The sequence below is a fragment of the Perca fluviatilis genome, chromosome 2, assembly GCF_010015445.1.
Source record: "Perca fluviatilis chromosome 2, GENO_Pfluv_1.0, whole genome shotgun sequence".
NCBI classification, from domain to species: Eukaryota; Metazoa; Chordata; class Actinopteri; order Perciformes; family Percidae; genus Perca; species Perca fluviatilis.
The window spans coordinates 14,029,290-14,050,271 of NC_053113.1; the positions used below are offsets into that span (position 1 = coordinate 14,029,290).

Consider the following 20,982-nt stretch of genomic DNA (forward strand, 5'->3'; position numbering starts at 1 on the left):
CCGCTCAATGAAGACTTGTAAAACAACACAAGAAACGTAATTCATCAAAACAGTAAAGTACACTCATTTCTTGTACACTAACTCCGAAAAAGTACACCTTACAATTAGCATTTGACAGTGGAACACATTGTTCTCGACGTAAGAAATTCTTAGTCGACTAACTCATGTGATTTTATCAATAAATCTGAGGTGTGCTCATACGTTTCTTGGAAATAGGGCATTCAGCATGAAAAAGCATTAGAAATATGGACTAAAGAAATATTAGTCGACTAACGCTTTGGCTACATTGAACGCGTAATGTATGCAGACCGTTAGCAAAGCGGACGTGCCGCGGAACATCTTCATGGCTACACCTGCTGCACACACACGGCGTAGGAGTGTGTGAGTTTCAGGCGAGACGGAGAGCTTTTTGCTTTGGGATTGTTGTTGTTTCTTCAGTTTTTTTGGACCCGGCACAGTGCTGTGAAAACGTCAATTTACTGTCAGCTGTTATCAGAGGACGCAGGTGAGGGAAACAAGAAATAAAAACAGAAACTCTCAAATTGAAACAGCCAGTACGATCATTGAGTCATTAAGTCATCTCCTGTGTATCGGTAGTTTAATTTAAAAGAAATACAGACACTTTATGATCCATTTCTGTGTAAAAGTGTAAAAAATATAAACAGAAGACCTATTACGTCCTATTTTAATGGTTGTAGAGAGGATCTCCGCAGAGCATACGCATCCCTATGCACTGCTTTCGTTTCACTGATTATAGTGAAAGCGTAGTGTTGGAACGTCCGCTCAGCTTACGTTACACTATGTAATAATAATAATAATAACTTTTATTTATATAGCCAGGACACTTTACAGAATTACTGTGGCTAAGCTAAAGGAGGTTGTAGGCTGTGTTAAACAGGTGGTGTTTCAGGAGTTTTTTTTAAATGTAGCCAGCCTGTAAGACCAAACGACCGATAAATAATAATAACTAATCGATTAAGAGGGGGCAGCCTTAATCTCAGGAAACTCTCTTTCCATCTCCACCAAATGTGTGTGCCGTGTGCAGAGGGATGGTAGTAGTAAAGTGCTCAGAGTGTTAAATACTGGGTGGGCTCTGTTCTCATCTCTGAGTGTTCAGCCAAGTCAAAGCATGAGCACACAGACAGGAAACCTGACACTCCCCTGCCCTTCCTCAGCTCTGCTAGTGATGAAATACAAACCGCAGGGAGCTCAGACATGGATGTAGAGGAGAGATAAAACTACTCACTTTTTTTTATTTTGTCAAAGAAAGTTTAGCCTCCTTTTTTTAAAAGCTTGTGTTTATCAGAATCCCCAGATCGCCATTAGTAAGCAAGCTGTTTTCAGTGAGTTGTGTTAAATGAAATGCTCTTCCCTTCGGACTTCTTACTGCCTGGAGTTCCAACGGGATGTTTCCAAAATAGAAAAACACCTAAATGATAATGACCCTCATCTCAACTTCTTCACAACAAACTTCTTCTTTCTCTTTAGGTCCTAAAATCCAACTATCTATTCATCCTTCTGTCATCTATCTGCTTGTTCCTTCTGTCCTTTATCTCCTGCCTGAAATTTTACTACTATTCTCAGAAACAAAGCCATGTGAGAGGTATAAATTACTTGATCTGAGTACACGAGTCGCTCAAAGCATGCAAATAGCCACCTGGCAAACTTACAAAGATGTAGGTCAGAACAAAATATTAAAACATAGCACAACCATACAGCTACTGCACACTAACCCAATAACAAATATACTGTACAACCTTAGCTAGAAGCATGATTACTAAGCTCCGTATTAGTTTTCTCCACTTTCTGCAGTTCAGTTGAAGAAAGTTATATTTTGTTTGTGATTCGAGGATGTTTGTTTAGTTTGTTTGTTCCTATTATTCTCAGCAGATTGTTTGCAGCAGACTTGCTTCTCCTTCAAACCTTTTTTCGGTTTTGGATGGCTGTGGCATGTTTTTTGGGCCGAGCCCTGAGCGCTTAGAGTCAAACTTAAGCTGCACTTTGGAATTTCACCAACCTCTTGGTTTCCTGATGAAATACTTTGTTTATAACTCCTCGTTCTATTGTCCGTCATCATATTTTTATTTTAGTCAAGATGGCAATCGCTAATTAGCTGCGTAGTGACAACAATGATGAGACATTTATTCGCTCACAGCAGCACTTTGTTTTTTAGCTTGAAGAAATGTCACATTGTGGCCTAAAACTGTCTGTCTTCTCCTCGTTACCTTTCTCCTCTTCTCCTCCTCCTCTTTTCTTTTCTTTTCTTTCTCTCCTCTCCTCTCCTCTCCTCTCCTCTCCTCTCCTCTCCTCTCCTCTCCTCTCCTCTCCTCTCCTCTCCTCTCCTCAGTGTGCTGCAGTGACCCACTTTGAGTACGAAGCCTTGGACTGACCTGCTTTAGATAGAGGCTAGCTAATTATAACAGCCAGTATTAATAAGGCAGGGGAATTGGTAAATACGAAACACACACACACACACACACACACACACACGTATTTATGCACACACAAATACAATAGCGTGTCTGCAGCAAAAAACAGATACAAGCACATACACTCCACAAACAGGCTGTTCTCATGTCTCATAAACAAGCCTACACACCTTGGCAACATGACTCATCATGTATATAAGAGGATAATGAGTGACTCATGTTCATCACTTGTATCTGTTGAATGGTAACACTTGTACATGTTACCATGGCAACAGTAAAACAATAATTTATATATGCTGCAACAAAAAAAATGTAACCTTTGCAAGCTGTAAAAAAAAAACTGACTGCATCTTTAATGTTTTACTGTAGATCCCAATCATCGATTATTTCTCATACGGAAAATATTTTGGGAACACTATGTCACACACTCGGAATGCATAAAAATATACAAACATTAACACCATTAAATGCATCTGTCATCAAACAGCACTGCAGATCTCCAGTGTCGGGTTTGTTAACAGGGTTATGTAACACAGATTGAGTTACACTTTGAGATAACTGCCATGACTCAATTTTAATAAATATGAACTTGAAAAAAAACAACAACCTGAAAACTGGGCTGCACTATCTGCCTCTTCCTCCCACACTGCACTACACTGAATGATACTGTTTACAAAGTTTTATCAGCATTCCTCTAGTTTTATCAGATTTATCTGCTCTTTTTAAAAGCCTCTGACATATAACGGTTCAAGCACCAAAAGTAATGCATCTACACGTTGAGCTCTTTTTAATGATCGATCTGGTTTCAAAGTAAAAGCTCTTATCGTGCAACATTAACGAGCCTCTTGTACAAACTAAAACCCTGCTCTGTACTTAAGGTTGTGCTGTTTTGACTCTGTGTGCACTGTACATAGCAGATTCTCTTAAACTTGTATGCCCCAGCAAATTTGACTTTTGACAGTTTTACTGTAAAAGACTGAATCAATACAAATCACACTTTGTGGCTTCATTTAGTTTTGTGAGTCTACTGTATAGGGTCATGCTGATAAACCGCAAATTATAGGAGTGAAGAAAACAGGCTCACAGGATAAAACACTAGAACGGAGGCTTTTGTAACCTAAACAATGAGTTTCTACGTTTTTTTGTTTTTTTTTAACATGAATGCTGCATTATGGAGAGAATAACATATTGTTCACTATTTTGCTCTAACCTTATGAACTTCCCTGTGGAGAACACAAAGGTAAATCCTAATGTTGGGAAATTATCCTGCCACTCACGTTACTGTCCTCCTGATCCGGTGTGAAGCATCCACCCACGAAGAAGAGCACAGTTTGATTACATTTTTATCACAGTTTTGTAAAAGCCAAGCCTCGTTTATCTACATGTCACAGTTGCAAATTCTAATTATGTGTAATTATACCCCGCGCTCCCGTCAGTGTGTCATCCCACATCCCAGGGGTGCAGGTGATACTCGTGCATGCCAATCTAACCAGGCATAATAAGCAGCCGGAAGCTGTGCTCGCCGCGTCTGAGCCATCAGTGTCAGCACTAACCTCAAAATCCGATCGAGGTCACCTAACACTCACCCACGCCATATTCCCTCTCACAGCTCAGCAAATTAAAAAGTGATGGTTAAGAAAGTTCTCCACTTGTGGGTGTTTGAGCAACATGTCTTGGGGTGACCTGAAATAATTTATTCTTTGGAAGAAAAAAAAGATTAACAGTAAAAAAGCTTCTGGTGAAAAAAAAATAAATAAATTCACTTTTACAAGAATCCAACAACAAATGCTCACTGATTCAGAACTTATTTTTAAAATGAGGCCCCGCAAGTGGAGGTATGATGGAGGTCAACCCAAAAACATGGAAGTCAAACGCTATTCTCATGAACCATTCGAACAAAAAGCTACGTAAAGTAATGCACTGTAATCCGTAAGCATTCTACATATTTTTTGCTGTATGCACCACAGTGGCTGCCGCTGTATAACAACTCTGACGAAACATTTTACTCATGGGCACCTTTCATGGCACTCAAAGACACCTTACAGTTAAAGCAAGCAAAAATACAGTTAAAAAGGCAAATATAATTCAAACAAGCACATTTAAAATTGAGATAGAACAATGTGTTGAACCTATTAATGTCCTTGGCTACTTGGGCTGTTAAAACTACACAAATAACACACTGCTGGTTGATGGCTGATGTCTCAGCGTGATGTCACACTCATTGTTCTCTGCTACTTTTTTCTAGCACTTGTTGATATGAAGCATCATCAAAGATCCAGCGTCTCAGCCTCCTGATGTGTGCAGCGCATCTTTCACGCTGACAACATAATGAGCATGTAAACTTTCAGTCCAAGTGAGAACAAGAAAAACACCATAATTACAGATATGGTGATTGTTACTGATTATGTCTTAAGGTTGTATCAGCATGTATGGAGGGAGTATTTTGTGGGGTTCCTAAAAGGATGAACAATGACCTTAATGTGATAAGGAGAATAGCAGGCTATGGCACAAGCTATGCCTAAGTTCAGGAGTTAAGTAGGGCCTTAGTATGCTTCGCAAATATTGGTTGGATCGTCTACCTTAAAGGTCCCATGTCATGCTCATTTTCAGGTTCATACCTGTATTTTGTGTTTCTACTAGAACATGTTTACATGCTTTGATGTTCAAAAACATTATTTTTCTCATACTATCTGTCTGAATATACCTGTATTCAACCCCTGTATTACTGTAAGCGCCCCTCCCTCCCAGACTGCCTTCGAGTTTGACTGTATCAGCAACCATACAGAAGTCCTGACCGCTTGTTTAAAGGCACAGTTTCTAAATACGGGCTGTGTGCATTTCTCTGTGGATTGAGCATTTTAATACTTTCACAGTATTTACATAGGAAATCGACCTGCTTTATGATGAATAATGGGGGGACTTTCGCAGCTATGCTAGGTGATTAAACTCGGTCGTCTTATCCAACTTCAACACAAAACACAAACACACGAGTCACAGTTAAAAACGAAGAAATTTATCTTTTGGGCTAGAGAATGGAGGTTTACAACTTCAAACTACTCAACTAGTGTAGAGCAGGTAATTGTATATATATGTGTGTGTGTGTGTGTGTGTGTGTGTGTGTGTGTGTGTGTGTGTGTGTGTGTGTGTGTGTGTGTGTGTGTGTGTGTGTGTGTGTGTGTGTGTGTGTGGAGATATGGTGTGTCTGCAGCTGTGTAACTACAGGGTTCCCTACTGGTTGCTATGACGAGGGTCTTTGCTTTCACTACTCTAAGCAACACACACACACACACACACACACACAAATCCCTACATTACAACACTCACAGGAAGTACACATTTCCTTTAAAAAAAAAAAAAAAAGGATTTGACAATGGCCAACCCACCACTCCCAGAAAGTTTGTTATGAAGTGTACCAGCAGCACAAGCGAGAGTAACCACTTTTCACCCTGCTGTGTGTTTGTACGTTATGAAAATGTCTTCATAAGTTCATCAAACTGTACTGTATGTCTGTGTATGTGTGTTTGTGTGTGTGTGTGTGTGTTTATGTTAAAAGGCTCTGTGGGTCAAGAAAGGGAGATTTGGGATCCTTTTTTTTGGAGACTTAGAGGTCGTTCACGATAAATAATAAATGGTCCACAACGACATAACTGGATGAGTAAACAGTCCAATCTGTTGTTAAGGCCCCTGTGGACCCGCCAGGCCCAGAATAGGCTCTCCATGCTGGGGGATTGGAGGCTCAAATCCTGGGATCTGGTGTCCATGGGCCTGCAGGGGCGGGGTGGGCTGAAGATCACAAATCCGTTCTCATGTTCTGTTACTTTTCCTCACATGCTTCTGACAAACAATACCTAATGTCACCTCTTCAGAGCAGAAGTAGAGGGCGTGACTAAAGGGGGACTGAATGTAACTGATTTACAGTTACACATTCGTTAAATACACATTAAAGCTAGAACTGGGTGTTGGATTGCTCTCTAGACGTTTTTTTGGGACTTTTTCACATTTACTGTAACAGTGTGTGTCAGAACTTGAATTGTTGATAGCTCCCTGTGCCATTACAGAGACTAAAGTTATTGTGTTGAGAGGAATGCTTCTCCACGCCACTGACACAAATACTGGCGGCTTTCAAATTCAATGTTTTAGTACTAAATTACATAGTTAATATTAACCACAGAGGAACCACTACTGTTTGGTATTATATAGGAAGGTATCAGTTTCCCAACAGATCTGGCCAACATTGGTCTCCTATAAAACAGATATACAACCAGATGTTATTTATTTAGGATTCACACAAGCAACACAATAAATCTTCTGATGTTTCAGTGGTGCATGATGGTCCGAAGGCTCTTTGAGATACATTTCCACACTGACGAGAGTATACAGCTGAGGGATCCCATGAGCTGTAAATATTGGCAATCATTCCAAAAGTATCACAATCTGTCTTTTCAAACTAAAATGGGTCAAAAATACCCAAGCGGTCCAGACCAGGATCTTGTGCAGCTTTGTGTAGAAACGTCAGATGTGGAGGGGGGGGGGGGCGAAGTGCAGCAGTGTGAACACAGCCTGGCTGATGAACGGGGGCTGTGGTATGGAGGCTCTGAGCTCTGGGGACTTGGAAAATATTCATCTCCCCTAAGCAGGGAGAGTTAAGGGGGGCAGGCTTTGTCTAACACACCCCTTCAAGTCCTCTACTCTTTTGTTGGGGGGTAGCATTCACACACACGCACACACACACACACACAAACATGTAAAGCTCTCCAGCAGTGAGGCTTTGACCAGCTGTCTTCGATCTGAAAGATGGCCGTCGTCACTCATGAACACAGAGAGCTCGCAGAGGAAGGGCAAGCAGGAGGAAATACCTCTATCTTTATCGTCTCTGCCTCTGCAGCGTCTGAATATTTCACTTTTCCCACGTCATTCATTCAATTTAGATTTGGTGGAAACTTTCAGCGCGCACAAGGTGCTCAGATTTCGTAATCACTTGATTCAGAAGCTGTCATTTGAAAAAGAAATGTGGAAAGAGTCTAATTCATAGACTCAGGTACAGCCCAATGACCTGCTTGAAGTGACTGCTGAGGGATTTAATTCCTAAATGCTACATATCTACAGTTTGAAAGTTTTTTTTTTAAGCCAGTGTCACCATGACCATGACTAATTAGTGTGCTCTTAAAAAAAGGACCCTTTTTTTCTCTTAAATATAACAAGATGACTCATAACACCAGCAGCATATAATGCTGTGTTTTGTTTTCATGCCAGCAATCAATTTCTTAGAGAGGCTGTTTTTAAAATGGAGGGCATTTCGGTTCTTTATAAAGAAACATAATAAGTGGCTCTTGTCATTTGAAAACATTGCGCGGCAACAATCTGAATAAATTATGGAATTCTAAAACATGATAGCTAAAAAAAAATAGATTCACAGAATGGGTAATTCTGCGGGAATAGAATACAATAGAATAGAATAGAAAAAAAGATAAAAAGTCCTGGTCAGTAACAGTAATACCGCCATCTATTTATCAGAAATAAAAAGCCACAAAGTAATTCAGTATGAATGGTTTAGGGAGAACCAATTAAATGTCTCCATACTGGAACGATCCCTATCATCAGGGCGTCTGCGTAGAAATCGAAGCGGACATGGTGGCTACGCTAACAAAGATAACTGAAGCAGCCGCCTCCTTTCTCTCCCAGCAGTGTGTGTGCGTGCGCGTGTGTGTGTGCGCGTGCGTGTGTGTGTGTGTGAAAACTGATGTGTATTGTTCACGGACCAAGGCTATTTCAGAGGAGGGGGCCCTTCCAGTCGCCCTCGCTGCATCAGCCCTTTCATCGCTCCCTTATCCATATTCATCGCCGCCCTGCTCTCCTCACCTATCAGCGACCAGCTAGCTGCGACCGGCGTCTCGCTCCACCAATCGCACGCCTCCCTTTGTGGCAACATTCCCACCTCTCAGCGCCTTCACCCCACCCTGTACAATGGCTTCTCTTTTTTCTTTTTTTTTTTTACTTTGACGCAGTGCCTTGAAAAAAAAATAAAGAGGTAGAGAAGAGGGTGGAGGAGGAGAAGGAGAGTCGCAGCTACCACTGGCAGAGTCCTGCCGGCGGCGGCGGCGGCTGCAAATCGATCGACAGCCACGGAAACGGTTTCTGAGCGAGCGAGCGTCGTCAATGGGCAGCCCCGCGATGGATGAAGGGGATGGGTGGAGGACGAAAGGGTGGAAGGACGAGGCTGAAGGAGGACAGGAGGGGGAGGAGGGTGCAGTCGTGATGGTCTGAAGTAGAGCATGATTAGTATGGATGAGGAGGAGAGGATGATGGAGAGAATGGAAGAGGGCGAGAGGATGAGGGGCTCAGGCTCGCGAGTGAACAAAACAGGCGTGTCGCAGAGGAGAACGCCGTGTTCTGAAAGCTGCACGAGGAGAAAGCACGAGTGTGAGCCGTATCGCTCGCTTTGCATTTTATAAAAACGACTGCTTAGCATTCAACGCTCAATGTAGGAAAAAAATACAATTCTGTATATTTTGTCAAACACGCATCTTAACAGTTCTGATGACTTATTATTTCATTAAAATATCAACTTATTGCTATGTATTCTGGCTCACTCTTAGATGTATTTAGGACTGAACCCCCTCAGCCTGGGGTTTATTTTCAATTGCTCTAAGCCAAATGTGGGGCTTCTTCCTCCTCAGCGCGGACAGCCAATCAATGCGAGGAAGGTAGCTCTCCTTTGTACCGACGTAAAAAGATGCTCCACTCAGCTCCAGGAGCAACAGAAAAAACTCGGATCAATAGCATCAAAGGGCCTGTCTCGTACAGCCAAGGCTCGCTACACAGCAGGCAGTAAGTGTGTGCATCTACATCATTCACACACACACACACACACACACTCTCATTAAACTTCATCTCTGCTTTTTGCAACTTACGTCATAAATAAAACACACCGACAAACGCACACGCGCGCACACTCTTCCGGCGTACTGCTAGTCCCCTAATGTCACTTGGCAAGGGCATTTCAAGTCCCCCCCCCTCCTCCTCTTCGCAACACCAGCTTGCCAGTCCATCCATTTACTAAATGAATGTATTATATCTTACAGACAGGAGAGAAGAGAAGAGACTATAATATAAAGTGATGAAAGGACTGGAAGGTCTGTACGTCCAGGTCAGCAAACTTTTCCCTGACTGTTAAACCTGTAGGCGTTCCCCCACTCACATGTTCTTTTTCTGACCGTGAAAATTGAAAAAGAAAAAAAAAAATCCAATTTATTTTGTTTGTGCTTACATAAGAGTTCTTAATGGCTTACACACGCAGTTTTTCCCCTGAAAGCTGCATTTGATTTGACGAAACTGAATCCAAGTAATTTCTATTGGACGGAGAGGCTGCTGTTAGGTATTAAGTATCAGTATTGGTCATACTGTTCCAGGGCCCTAAACAAATACTTTATCTGTTTGTAGTATCAGTGGAAAGTTTTAGCCTCCCATGGTTTGTTTTCCACCAAGAAAAAATTTGTGACGATTGAAAGATTGAATTCTTATCATTTTGAGACTTATAAGTGCTCAAATTTAAACAAAGTGTCATTAAATATCTCAAAGCACACACTGCATAACTTTTCAGACTTTTCAGAGCTCAGTGCTGTTGCTGTAAACTCTCCTCACCGATATTCAGTTATGCATGTAAAATAGTAGACTTTTCAAGAAAAGAATACATTCTTCATGAGTTTTTTCAGTAATAATGTAGGTCTACATCAAACACTAAACCCCGATTGGCCGACGGCAGCAGATCCTTGAATTATGAATGATAGATTACTACTAATTAAGCCAACCATGATCAAGCCCGGCTTTGAAAATGATCCAAGTTTAAACTTCTGAAACTAAATCAAATATTAACAATAAGCACATTAAAAGTCTCTGATCATTATATACATGATAAGAAGGGAATCAGAATTCCTTTAATGTGTGTGTGTGTGTGTGTGGGGGACTGCTGGGTCGGGGTGAGGGGCAGGGTAGGCGCAGAGATGAGAATGGTTTTGGGTTGGGGGATTAGAGGGCTGGTGGGTGTGGGTGTGGGGGTGTGTGTGTGTGTGGGGGGGGGGGTGCTGTGAACAGCAGCTACTGCAGCGACTCATTGATCTTTTCGTCTTTAAGACCTTCAGCTTTTAGCTGTGATGTAGTTGTGATTTATGACCCTCTGGGTTATAGTGGACCCACGTCATCTTGTATCTCTACTGTCTGACAGCTGACCAGCTCTTTCCCCACACACACACACACACACACACACACACACACACACACACACGTTTGGATAAACCCTGGACACAAACCAACGGGAATGTCAGAGGAAAAAAATCCAAGTCTATCTTTTCTTGTCTTCTTTGAATTAAAGAATGAATTAATTAAATGTCTACTCTCCCTTCTCGTTCACACAGATCTGAATGACATGAACAGAAAACACTTTGCCCAGGCGTTATACCTTACATTTCAAAGTATATCCGAGCTGCAGTTTGTCGAAGGAAAACCAAACGTGATTTCCTGCTCAGACGAAGAGAAATATTTCTAATTTAAAAGCGTTCTTCTTTCTGTTAGAGCTCTACACGTTAGGCTTCAGTCTACCTGTGGGAAAAGGAAAGAGGTCACACCTACAGTCGCTCCACAGCGGTCGCACGGCGCGTACTGTAGCCATCGCGTATGAAACTTCGAACACACTCAGAGAATGAACATTTCGACGGTACATCAGCAGTCATCAACCCAAACGCTTTGATGGCATGGCGAGCATGAGGTCAAAGGTCATCAGAACTCCTCTGTGCAGTAATGTTGGGTATCATGACAAAAGAAACACTGAATTTGTATACCAAAAAAATAAGCATGAAAATGGATGTTATGGAACTGAAAACATACAATATAAACAATATCAGCATGCATTATCCTGGATCATGAGTAGAACATGAGGGTGTTACTTTAAGCCCTATTTACATGTCAGGCAGCAGGTCAGACCTCGTCATTGAAATGCCCTAAAATTTAGATTTCACTCTGCATAATTTGACCCTCAAGAACACAACATGTACGTGTTGTCACTGCTGAATCATTCCTGCATTGAAGAAGGTTACAGTAAAGATAAAAAAAAAGAAAAAAGAAAAAAAAACAGGTAGAAGATCAAAAGCAAAGTCTCTCTTACCATGAGTCTCAGTTTCTTGGTGAGGGAATACAATGCCTTCAGTTTCAAATAGGGGCTGCAGGAAGGCCACTACAGAGAGAGGAAGCACAGGGGTGGGGAGTGTGTGGCGTAAACTAATGATACAGAGAAACAACCATTGTTATGATCTCTTAGCAGCACTTTGACTTGACTTTAACTCTAAAACTGCAGCCTGGGTGCAGCTTAAAAATATTAGTGCAAAAACATACTCTCAGTGAAAAGCTTTTTTTTTTTTTCCTCAAAAATAAGTATGGGCTAATCTCATCGGTGTCATTTAATTGATTGAAGCTGTCATAATAGAGACAATCAAGACTAAAGTCTTGGCATGTAATTGGAACAAAGAGACATTTTTTTTTTTTATTTTAAACAGAACTGAGTCAGTGCAAAAAAATTCACAAAAGACCCGCAACCAAGCTCTGATTCCTCTTTGTTGACTATCTCAAGGGGCTGCGGAGTGACGTGTGCGTGGGAGCCACTTGTTCTTTTTCAAACAAATGTCAGGTGACCATCAGCCTGATGCTGCCGGCTGAGGGAGTGTTGACCTGGCGGCGGCCGGGGGGCCGTCCTCTCTGCCTGAGTAAAAGCCTGGTCGGCCATGCCCATCATCATCATCATCATCACCATCACCATCACCATCATCATCATCATCATCCCAAGCTTTTCATTTGTCTAAATGGACGAGCTGTCTGAGTGTGATGTAGGAGTGGAGGATGGTCCCCTGAGGGGGGAGCCTTGCACACAGCGAGGAGGAGCCTTTTAGTGCTCCGAGCGCATTGATCTACAGTTAAACCACGCTCGCTAACCTCTCTCTGTCTAATTATTTACTCCCGAGGACGACTGAAGAAACTGTGAAAAAATGACTTTTTCTGCCATTGATGAAAAAAGGGCCAAGTAATTAAAAAATCTACAAAAAGATTTAAAAAAAAAAACTCTCTATGGGTCACGCTTAAGACTCGTTATTTTTTGTAATTTTTTTTGTATTGTACCACCTGTCATTGTGTACTAAAAGGGACAGGCCACTCGAACTCTACGGGTCTGTTAAGATTTTAAACAGTAACCATCACACCTGCTTGCACTGAACTAATAGATCAAAAATTCTATCAGGGAAAGTTCTGTCAGGGAAATCTTGTGGCCATTTCAACGTGAGACTGATAAGCAAGGCCAGTAATGACACCTCTGTCCAGATGCCATCCAGTCATGTTGACCACCTTTAACATGATGGAGATCTTCCCTGATCAAACCTGCAGAAACACCTGCAGTGAAATCCCATTTTCTTTGCCTATTTGATTTACTAATTGATTTGAATAAATGTGAGATTTGTCTTAATACTTAACCAGGTCATTTGACTTTAATGATATGCTAACATTAAAAGCATTTTATTTATGTGTTTCAGTGGAGAGTTGTAATGTCCCATATACTCCACAGGGTCTAAACACGGTCTTAGAGATATCTCTGCGCTGACATGAAACATATTTGTATTTGCTGTTTGTTTTTGTTTTTTTACATGAAAACAGTCAAATTTAAACACATTCACCACAACATAGCAGCTGCATGGAACTTCATTTAAAGAATATTACTAAAGCCAGTCCAATTTATGCATCAAAGTTGCAGGTCACCTAAAATGTAAGTTTAGTCCAAATCTTGATGAACCGTCTGATGCTTAATTCGACTTTGAAGGGTCGGCTCTATAAACACATCTGCCACTTCAAAAATTGGGATATTATTCTCAGTCTTGTTAAAAACATATTTCTCTTAAAGGAACATGGCGTCCAGAATATGAGTAGGCTAAGGCTACATGTTTATATTGACAGTCTGCACTTCAATGTTGGGTCGCCTAAAACCTACAAATTCTAATTAAAACTTTTATAAGTGAGCCTTGTTCTCTCAAAAATATTTAGTGGCATGTAAACCATCTCCCAATTGGTGTTGTGTAAATAACACATTTAAAGGTGTAGTGTATGTCCAAATGTCCATGATGGAGGGGTGCATGGCCAAGATAGCCCACATGATGGTTGTAATGCCGGGTGATGGGAATGCTTGGCGCATGACAGCATGTAAACAAAAACCAAATATGGTGATTACCATGGTGACATCCAAGCAGAGAATAAGAGAGTAAACACGATTGGGAAAAATTTGTAGAGAAAGTATTTTCTCCCTTCCAGCTGCATTGTTATTAAAATCAGCACATGAATACACATAGGCACCGACATGCTGCAATAACACACGGAGACACTGTCGCATTCTGAGCCGCTCTGGATTCCTCCCCCCCCCGCGGGCCTGCTGTTAATGTGAGTCCGCTTGTTTATCCGCTTGTGTAATTGCACACAAAGCGGCGATATGGTGGCTGGTGTGTGAGATTATCACAAGGTCATCCGTCTGCGGGATGAGAGCCTGCGATCACGCACCAGCCTGATCTGGCTTTCACTTGTTTACACTTTTTTTTTTTGGGCTCCAGCATGGCCGCTGTGGCTGCGCGTAAATCTTAAAACGCAATAAAAAAAATTTTTTTTAAATAAAAACACCCAATTCGGCGGATCTAAAGAGGCTGAAACAGTCAGGATAAGAGCGAGGGGGAACCGGCGACTTCCCTCCAAATCCCCCGTCCCCGTCAGACCCTCTCATTGTTTCCTCTTTTCCACCTAAAGCGGCGGCTAATCGTTATTTTAATGCTGATGGGAAAATGACTGTCACTCGTTAGAAAGCGGATGAAATAACGAAGCTCTCTATATTTAGCCCATATCGCTGCGTAATTGCAACACAAGTCTGTGGATCTGAGCTGCAGCGTGCCTGTGTGTAGCCTACATATACGTCAAGAATCAGATCAACCTGCTCTCCTTTCTCTCTGCCTGCCTTCAGGACGAAGCAACATTCACCAAAATCCCGAACAGCTCCCCGCATCCCCATCGGTGCTCTTACCTCCTGTGTTTGTGCGTTTGGTGCTGCTGGCCTCCGTCGGAGTCTCCAGGGGTCTTTTACGTGAGTCCGGGGGATCGGACTCCATGTGTGGTTGTTGATTGTGATGGTGAGGATTTGAAAAAATCCCGTTTTGCTGTACTGCTCCGCCGGCCATCATTTTCGAGCTTGCTCTTGGATGCTTGGGCTGCGTTAGCGTTTTAAATCCCCCCTTTTTCTCGTCTTTTCTTTTTTTTTTTTTTTTCACGCAGCGTAGCCGTACAGATGAGTCCTCGGAGAAGGCGAAAATCGATTTGGGGAATTAGAAAAATACGCCTGTTTCTTACGGACGGAGAAGGTTAGCTGCGCGTTTCTCCGTAGTGCGCCGTGCGTACAGAGATGCTGCGCAGGGACAGAAAGAAAAGAAACGCTGGAGTGGCGGATGAGCGAGTCAGAGAGCGGAAAAAAAAAAAAATTCCGAAACCTCTGCAGATGGAGATTGGTCTATAGGCTACTGAAAACGTGCAGATGGAGCGTCAATCTTCCATCAACCTTCTGATATGAGAGCTAGGATATGTGTGTCATTCCGCTGCAACCAGATAAAAGAGCGTACTCATGTCAGGATGGCAGGGATGGTGGCGCTCCTCTGCAACAGCCAGCGAAACGGAACAACAAATAAAATAAAATAACAATACCGAAGGACAAAGAGGCGATATCAACCGAAGAAAGAAAAAAGGTCGTTGAAGCAATAATAAAAAAAAAAATAAAAATCCGATGCGTTATTTGTAGGCTATTATATAAGTATAATTTCTTTCTTCTTATCCTGTTCTGGCTCCGATCATGAAGACACCCAGGGGTGACGGGGTGGGTGAAGAGGGTCCGGAGTCGTGGAGTTGGAAAAACACACAGAGAAAGAGACGTGTTTTTTTTTTCCCTGCTCGTTCTCTCGGTGAAGATGCTGCAGTCTTGCGTTCAGAGCATCCCTTCTCTGACTGGCTGCTAGAGGGAGCGCAGGGGAGCGGCCGACGTCACAGGGCCTCGCGATGCCTTCACCGGCTTCGCGTAAAGTCGGGTTTCCCACATGTTTATGTAAAAGTGCGACTTGTCTGTGTGTTTCTGTGTTGTTGTTGTTGTTTTTTCATCAGGAAATAAAGCCTAAAATTACTTGAAACGTTGCTCCTGGAAATGTATTGTCGAGTTTGAGCGTCTTTCTTTTTTGTTTACAAGATCGAGCTATGATGTGGTGAAGGAGAAAAAAAAACAATGTCGTTGGATTTGATTAACCTACATCACATCAGTGGTCTTTAACCATCTCATGGCCCCCAACACTCTGCAGGTTTTCGTGCAGAGTGCACAAAAGTCAAAAGGAAGCGCAATAAAACAAATAGGCTAACACGTTGACGTCTTAATAGGCTTTCATCAAATAAAAATGTCATCTCTTGACCTCAATTCAAAAATAAAATCCCCGTCCTTGCCGTGTTGTAGTCGCTTGCATGCGAACCAACTTGTGGATTCCGAATCTTCGATGTCACCTGAAGGCATCGTGAGAGAGAAAGCGAGAAAATGAGGGAGAGAGAGACTCCTCAGTCGAAACACGATTGGCCTAGGCTGCATTTCTCCGGCAAAACGAAAAGGAGACAGATATATTCGCCCGGTTGAGTCACATGACGGAGAGGAAAAGGATGCGGCGGCGTTTTTTTTTTTTTTTACTCCTCAACAGTCGCGGCAAATGAAATGGTGGTTGAACGGGAGCCTGGAGGTCCCTCTGCGGCTGTTGGGAGGTCTGTAAGCGCTGCCTGTCAGCAGGCCAAGGGAGCATCTAACTCACCTGGAGATCGGCAGGAGGAGAGCTCGCCCACTGTTTTTCTAGCTTGAATTTAAATACCAGAAATCAGCAAGTGAATTAAACTAGTGACAGTTTAAAGAGGGTGTTTTTTTTTTATTAAAGTGGAAAAGGCACAAATTAGTAGCATTTTAAAAAATCAAATACATTTTTTGGTTTGTTTATATATCTGTCATGTTTTGCCTCATTGTGATCCCCACAATCTGAAATTTGACAGATTGTTCTTTCCTAAGCACCTGATCAACACTGATGACCCATAGGCCAGAGTGCAGGCCTGTTCAGCCTCTACCTGCACCACACACAAAAACTCATTTGACAAGTTTGGTAGTTTTGCATGACCATGATGCAGTTCGGACACTTGAAAACAGCCATATATTAGGAAGCATGAAACCTGAGCACCCGGGTGCCTGTCTCACCTGTCCCCTCAGCTGCTGTGTGTGTGACCCACCTGTGTGTGCTGCGCCTGACATCTCTGCGTCGCTCTGCCTGGATGTGAAGAGGGATCCTCCAGCACTGTGAGCTGTCTGAGAGAGCTATACCCGCCTCAGTCTTTCTCTCTCTCTCTCTCTTTCACACACACACACACACACACACACACTCACACATTTGGCATATTCGCACACACGCTCCGAGAGACACGCAACACCAATACCTTCTACTCCCTCTCTCCTCTGTCCAGTGGCGTACAGATGCGGTGCGCCCTCATTGCCTCCTGTAGATTGTAGTCAAGGTGACATTGGGCTGCCTGTGCACATGCACGCGCACACACACACGCACACACACACACACACACACACACACACTATACACACAAACACACACACACACAGAGCAGATTCCTCATACTATTTCACATCGCCATGAGAAATGCACCGGTGAGCCAGTCTCCCGCTCTGGAAATACGTGGCAAATCTGAGGCAGATGGATCCCAGGCTGCAGTATGAAACAGATTCTGCACCACAAATAGTAGGCGCTGCTCAGAGGGACAAAAGGCCTGGACGCCGGCACCTAATTGTATGAGCTGCTCTGCACAGTATTGTAGAGTGTAGCACAGTTTCAGCTGGACACATGCATTTGGAGCAGAGACAAAATCTGTTGGAAGCGGAACTGTGAAGGTCTCACACTGCCAGACCGTGCAAGCTGCTGCTGCAGCATATGGAAAAAGTGAAGTAGCCCCATAAGCAGTAAAGCGCACAGACTAGCAGCATTCTTGAGTTTTTATTAGGCTGGGGCTATGAGCAGATGTTAGTGAGATGGTTTTCAGAGATTTTGTTTTGCAAACTCCTGTTCGGCTTTGGACAATGACCCCAAACACTTAAAGCGGCTCTCAGAGTTGCCACAAGTTATCCTGAACACCACATGTAATTTGGAAGAAGCAAGGTTGCAGTAATAACTCAGTTTTTCCCACTATGTCATAATCTGAATGCAAAAGCTTCCGTTTAGAGCCAACAGCAAATGTTATTCAGAGTTTTACTCTCATGGAATCAGTAAGGAAGATGTGATTTTCCAGTGATGGATTTTTATTTATTTTTTAAAATTTTGGAACCAAAGTCTGGAATTCCCAGTTATGTGACAATTTTGTTTTTTGGTAGTGACTCAAAAAGCAAAAAGGGAAGAAGAGCTGAGACACGAGCCAGCTGGAGCGTCAAATGTCAGGCCTCTGACATAGTGAAAAGGTTCTTCGATTTGACTTGGTGCACAAAATGTGATAAACATTTAAGCAGACAACATCCATTATATGGTCATTATCAGCTCCATAATAAAAAAAGAAGAAGAAGCATTTGTTACCAAGAATTTCCCTCCAATGGTTCAAGTAAAGTCTTGTGAAATGAGAACAAGGTCCTCCTCAGCAGGTGTGACCTGCTCACACCTGTTTTCCCTGCGGGGTATAGTACTGTAAGGACACTATTCTGGGTGTTTCTCTAACACTGGGTCCAGGCTGACTGCAGCTAAATGGATATTCAGGATGGAAGGTCTGCTGTGTTGCTCACAGATGCTGGGCCTCTGCTGCCCCCTGCTGCTAGCCCGCTAGAAGAGCAGCACACAGTCCTGCTACCTGTTTCTCATTTATTATCCTCTTTTGAATTTCACTGGTGCAACTGACACCAGTTTTCTTATTCGTGCTATTTTTTTTGGTCTTTATCATTCATACATGGGCAAATAAGACAGTTGTAGCGGAAAAGGGGGTAAGAGAGTACAGAATAGCCCTTTTCTACCTTGACCTGAAAGGAAGGAAAGTGATGAGACACCTGTGATCTGCGAGGGAAGGGAAAAAAACTGACAAAGGAATGATAAAGATATGATATGAAGGACATGGGCTCATCACAGATATACTGGTTTGTGCGTACAATATACCGTGTGTTTGTAGTTGTCCATAAAAAAATGTCAACGCACTGATGTTTTGTAGGCTGCATTTTATGTAATGCATTTTGTATTCTTTAAACAAATTAAAATGATAGGTTCATATCTCTTACATTGGAATCGTGTTAAAAATGGATCACTGCAGGGCCAGTATGGAGAGGAGGAACATTTCTAAATATGATATCAGATTTTTTTTTTATTCCTAAATGTCAATATCAGCCCTGGCCTCAACAATCCAGTACGGGTTGGCATCATAATGGCCACCTCATTAAAGCATTCATGTCTAAAATGTTCTCCGTCTGTATAAGAAAAGAACATAACCTGAAGCTCATTGGTCAGGTCTTGCCAACGGTGGAAGTGAAGGACTTGTCTCCATAGCCCAGTCTGTCCCATCCCACGCTCATTTGCATAATTGTCCTCCTACCCGGCACTCATTCCCTTTTATCCCCAAAAAATCAATCGAAAGGTCGATGCAGAAGAGGAGGTTCGGCCACTCTGTGAGATTGGAAAGAGACAGATGTGGTGTGTTCCTCTTTGTTTTCGAGGTTGCTTACCTCACTCCATCACCATGCCATCACATTAAGATTTATGACTGACACCAACACGACCTGACTGCTACAGAGGAACTGTATGTTATGTAGGAATGAATCACTATTCCAAGTCAGTGCATATGTATTTCTGAAAACTACTGTGCCAAAGCAGTGTATCTGATTCGTCACTACAGATGTTTTCCAAGGAGGAGCCTTTTAAAATAGATTTTTTTGTAGTATATATTGTAGATTTGACATGGTTCGGTATTCTGTGGACAGAAAAGGAAGAATGTCATTGTACACGGAAACATGTTTCCTTATTGTGCATGACAATAAACTTTTAATTGAATTGAATTAGTTATGATTGCATGCAGTGACAGACAGAAGGGCCGCCCCCCTATGGACCCCTATGGGCCACAACTGATGCGTGGAAAGATTCACACGGAAGGCAGAGTTCCTAATTTCCTAGCTAGGTTATTGACATAAATAGGGCCGGTGTGTTGCAAATGCCCGTCACTGATTGCATGGCACAACAGCGCTTCTTGGCATATGAAATTCTCACTGCAAAGAAGTGTATCCTCTTGTTCTGGAAAAAGAAAGAGGGACTAACACTGAAGATATGGCTCAAGGAGATGATGGACACACTCCACCTTGAGAGGATCCGGTTTTAAGGACAAACTAAAAGATTTTGAGTACATTCGGCAACCTTTGGTATCATATCTTACTGGACAAGTACAATCCTGATCGCATTGATCCTGATTATTGTGGGTAGGGATTAGGGCCTCTCGTTTGTTAGTTTTTTTTTTCTTCCTTATCTTTGTTTATATACTGTAAAAAGAAGCACAGTAATAATTTTGTAACTAGATTTTTGAAATTAAGCTTCAAAATAAAAATATTTGACACGGTTATAATTGCACTCTTCATCATTCCACATCACAAAAGTGTAAATGATTCAGTGTTGAAAGAGGTCCCAACCTATAATCATAGAGGGTCTCACAAATTATATAAAAAAACATAATTAATGAATAAAAAAAAAATAATGCTTACTCACCCTTATATCAATTTCATTATGGGTTAATTGTACCCCGGTTTCGAGATCTCTGTCTCTGATAATTCTGTTGCTGCCATAGCAATACAACGGAGGTGAGTGGATTTCACTGTGTGGTGCTAAAAAATGTACACTCGAAAACAATTAAACGGCAACATTTCCTTCCACAAACGGTAACTTCCGGTGACTTTGGATAAAGCACAAAACAACACTGGAAAGACAAGTTGCTGTTGAAATTTGTACGTGAGTGTGTGTTATGGTAATTTTGGACAGATGGTGGGGTGGCTGGGTGGAAACCCATCATTCCACCACCTCTCGTGGAGGTTTATGAGCTTTTTGCCTAAATCCACAGAGTTCTCTACACACTGCCTTTTAAAATACTGCTGTGTGTGTGTATGTGTGTGTGTGCACGTCTGAGAGAGGCGGTTCTCTTTGTGTTTTTTCTACCTTTATGATCATTCTTGGGATTCCACAAATCTACACTTTGACCCCTGATCTCTTAAACTGTTAACGGGATGTTTATGTAAATGATCACTGAATTGAAGCTTGCTGTAATTTGGCCCCTCTGGCGTCAGCTAGTTGTCTAAATAACTGTAGTGTTTAAGTGTATATGAGTGAATGTCAGAGAGAGAGAGAGAGAGCGAGTGACAGAGTGAGTCTAGCAGTAGTTGTAGTAGTAGTAGTAGTAGTAGTAGTAGTAGTAG

At 42.2% G+C, this 20,982-nt stretch overlaps 1 protein-coding gene across 2 annotated transcripts in view; it reads right to left on the bottom strand.

The window, feature by feature from the left end:
* nova2 (NOVA alternative splicing regulator 2) overlaps positions 1-15,543 on the bottom strand; it is an 85,063-nt gene extending 69,520 nt beyond the window's left edge. Inside the window, exons 1-2 of one of the 2 annotated variants that reach the window (XM_039822634.1) lie at positions 14,521-15,542; positions 11,587-11,655 (exon numbers count right to left, since the gene is read on the bottom strand). In XM_039822634.1, coding sequence (XP_039678568.1) covers positions 11,587-11,655; positions 14,521-14,677 — 226 coding nt within the window. In that variant the 5' untranslated portion in view covers positions 14,678-15,542. Of the gene's footprint in view, positions 1-11,586; positions 11,656-14,520 lie in introns of both variants that reach the window. The other variant, XM_039822643.1, reaches the window with a different exon arrangement.
* Positions 15,544-20,982: the final 5,439 nt, after the last annotated feature.